Source organism: Syzygium oleosum, unplaced genomic scaffold (genome assembly GCF_021117445.2).
Source record: "Syzygium oleosum isolate NSW1041296 unplaced genomic scaffold, Sole_v2.1 Sole_v2.03, whole genome shotgun sequence".
Lineage (NCBI taxonomy): Eukaryota > Viridiplantae > Streptophyta > Magnoliopsida > Myrtales > Myrtaceae > Syzygium > Syzygium oleosum.
The window spans coordinates 4,251,969-4,254,494 of NW_026607487.1; the positions used below are offsets into that span (position 1 = coordinate 4,251,969).

Below are 2,526 nucleotides of genomic sequence, written 5' to 3' on the forward strand. Positions count from 1 at the left end.
ATTGGACCATCACGTCAACGATTTTCGGCTAATATTGGTAAGAAGGGCCACATTCCTAAATTGTTAAAAGATTCATGACTAAATTGGCCAAATTGAAAAGTTTTAAACTGAATTAGCCGCCGCATAGTATGTTTAGGATATTTTGGACAACTTTCACTAGAAAAAGAAGGTTCACGAATGACCTTAATCACGTGTCGATGTTCTTTCAAAAGTAAAGCCACATTAGTTTCTTTCATCGGTCCACTAGAATCATTCGATTATAATTAAGCAATTAAAACCATAACCTAATTAGTGATTTTAAAATTATTTTGATGTACCAAACATAATCTCTTCATAAACCAACCACAAAAAAAGGTTGTTACTCTGAAAACTAGGCTAGTTCAAGCTCAAGCACAACTGTATCAACGTCACATGCTTGCGAGGAAACCCTAGTCTTTCTTTTCATTAACTCGGCAGTTGGCCATACACCCGATTTCACGGGCGCTAAGTAAAGAACATAAAATGAAACAAAAAAAAAGGAAAATAAAGTACAAGAAAAAATAAAAAGGCAAAAAAAAGAAAAAATAAATAAAGAATCTGCATTTTACAAGTTGACAAAGCCATCAACGTTGCAGCTCCGGCGGAGGAAAAAAGAATGGAGCTCAGTGGCAATTAAACCGGCGGGCGAGGTGGTTCACCGTTTGATGTAGCCGCCTCCGTCCCGCCCCACTGGGAACCCAAGCTTCCTCCGTCGTCACGGGCTGCCGCCACCCTCGGCGACCTCAACGATGGTGCTCTCGAGAACAGCGGCGTGACTCTCCCGAAGAACCACCGGTCCGACTTAGCTCCGCGCTCGGATCGGTCGGACCGGTCCAACCGCCGGAAGCTGAAGTACCTGCCGAACCTGCTGCTCCCTTCCCCGGCACCGGCCCGATAGCCTCGCCGCGAGCTGCTTTCCCTGGGCAACACCACCATGCTCATCGCCCGGGTAAGCTGCCGGTTCACGATCTGCTTCCTCACCTCGACCGGCAACCTCAGCGTGAACCGCTCCGTGTCCTCGCCCGGTTGGACAAGCGAGTGGCCCGTCGAGTGAGACCGTGGGAAGAAGAGCCTCCGCGCCATCCTGCTCGATCGCGACCCCGTGCGCGTACGGTTCCGGTTTAGCGTCTTGTTCAGATCCACCACGTCGGGTGGCGGCTCAGCCGCTTGACGGTCCGCCGCGACTTCGGCTTCGTCGTCTTCGCGCTCCAACGTCGCGATCGCTCGCTCCAGATCCCCGTCCCGGTTCCGGTTCTCTTCGTCCTCTCCGGCGAGCTCCGGCTCGCTGGTCAGCTCAGGCAGCTCGAACGGAGCCTCGCCGGGCTGAGGCACCAGGTTCGCGCGGCACACTGGGCAGGTCACGTGAGAGGCCAGCCACGCGTCGACGCACTCGGGGTGGAACACGTGGTCGCACTTCGGGATCAGCCGGAGCGTCTCGTCGTCCTCGAACTCGTTCAGGCACACCGCGCACTCCAGCGCGCCCTTCCCGATCTTGAGTCCCTTCACGTCCGAGTACACGATCGTCGGGAACGTCGCGACGACGGCCGGGTCGAGGCCCCGGGGGCCGCCGCCGCGCCTCGACCGGCCGGTCCCGGCTGCCCCGCCGCCGCCGCCGGGGCGGCGGATGCTGGAGGAGTTGGCGTCGTTGCAGTGGCGGACGTAGATGGAGAAGAAGGCCATGAAGAAGAGGGCGGCGATGAGGACCACGACGATGACGGCCATGGAGGGGCTGAAGCGCTTGTAGGCTAACGGGTCCTGGGCGTCGGCCGGAGTGTTGCCGCCCGTCTGCGCGGCAGCGCGCGGCGCGGAAGCGCATGACAGCAGGAGCAGGAGCAGGAGCGCGAGCGACAACCGCGAGGGAGGTAGATTCTGGGAGGAGCTCATCGTGAAGAGACCGAACGTCGTCGTCGCCGTCGGTTCGTACGGACCGCAGGGGTGATCAGCTGTCAGTGTGTGCTAGCTTGGGTCGGAGGGAGCATGGCAGTTCACGGCGGCGTCCGGCGGCGGAGGGGAGAGAGAGAGAGGGAGCTGTGGGGATGGTCTGTGCTGTGGGGAGCGTCTCCTGCGAGCATATAAACGAGAGATGTAGAGAGAGAAAGAGGCGCGTTGAACGAGAGGAGAGGAGAGGAGAGAGAGAGAGAGAGGATGTGGAATTTTAGGGGGCGAAGGTGTTGTGGGGCCCGGGGGGGGACAGCAGGTTCGTGTGAATTTTCGTATGGGGTGATGCAAAGAGATTGTCGGTACAGTAATGATGTGCCACGTGGGCTCGGGGGAAGCCGCAGAAGGTTCCAAAGGAAAAGACATTCGAGGTTTCTTTTTTTTTTTTTTTTTAATTTATCTTCTTCGTTTTTTCAAAAGTGAGGATCGTGTGCTTATTCAGACTTGTAATCACGCTACCTCTTTAATTTTTTTTTTTTTTGAAATTTTTCCGTCGATTAAATTAGTCCACTTTGTGTAACGGTCAGAATTGGGTGACATTGGAAAGAAGTCTTTGGCTCGAAGCCTTGA

The 2,526-nt window shown here is 55.0% G+C and overlaps 1 protein-coding gene across 1 annotated transcript; it reads right to left on the reverse strand.

Moving 5' to 3' along the window:
• Positions 1-379: 379 nt before the first annotated feature.
• LOC115681039 (E3 ubiquitin-protein ligase ATL31-like) lies at positions 380-2,113 on the reverse strand. Its single transcript, XM_056310039.1, has one exon. The coding sequence runs from the start codon at positions 1,900-1,902 to the stop codon at positions 652-654; it is 1,251 nt and encodes a 416-aa protein (XP_056166014.1). The 5' UTR covers positions 1,903-2,113; the 3' UTR covers positions 380-651.
• Between the last annotated feature and the right edge of the window lie 413 nt (positions 2,114-2,526).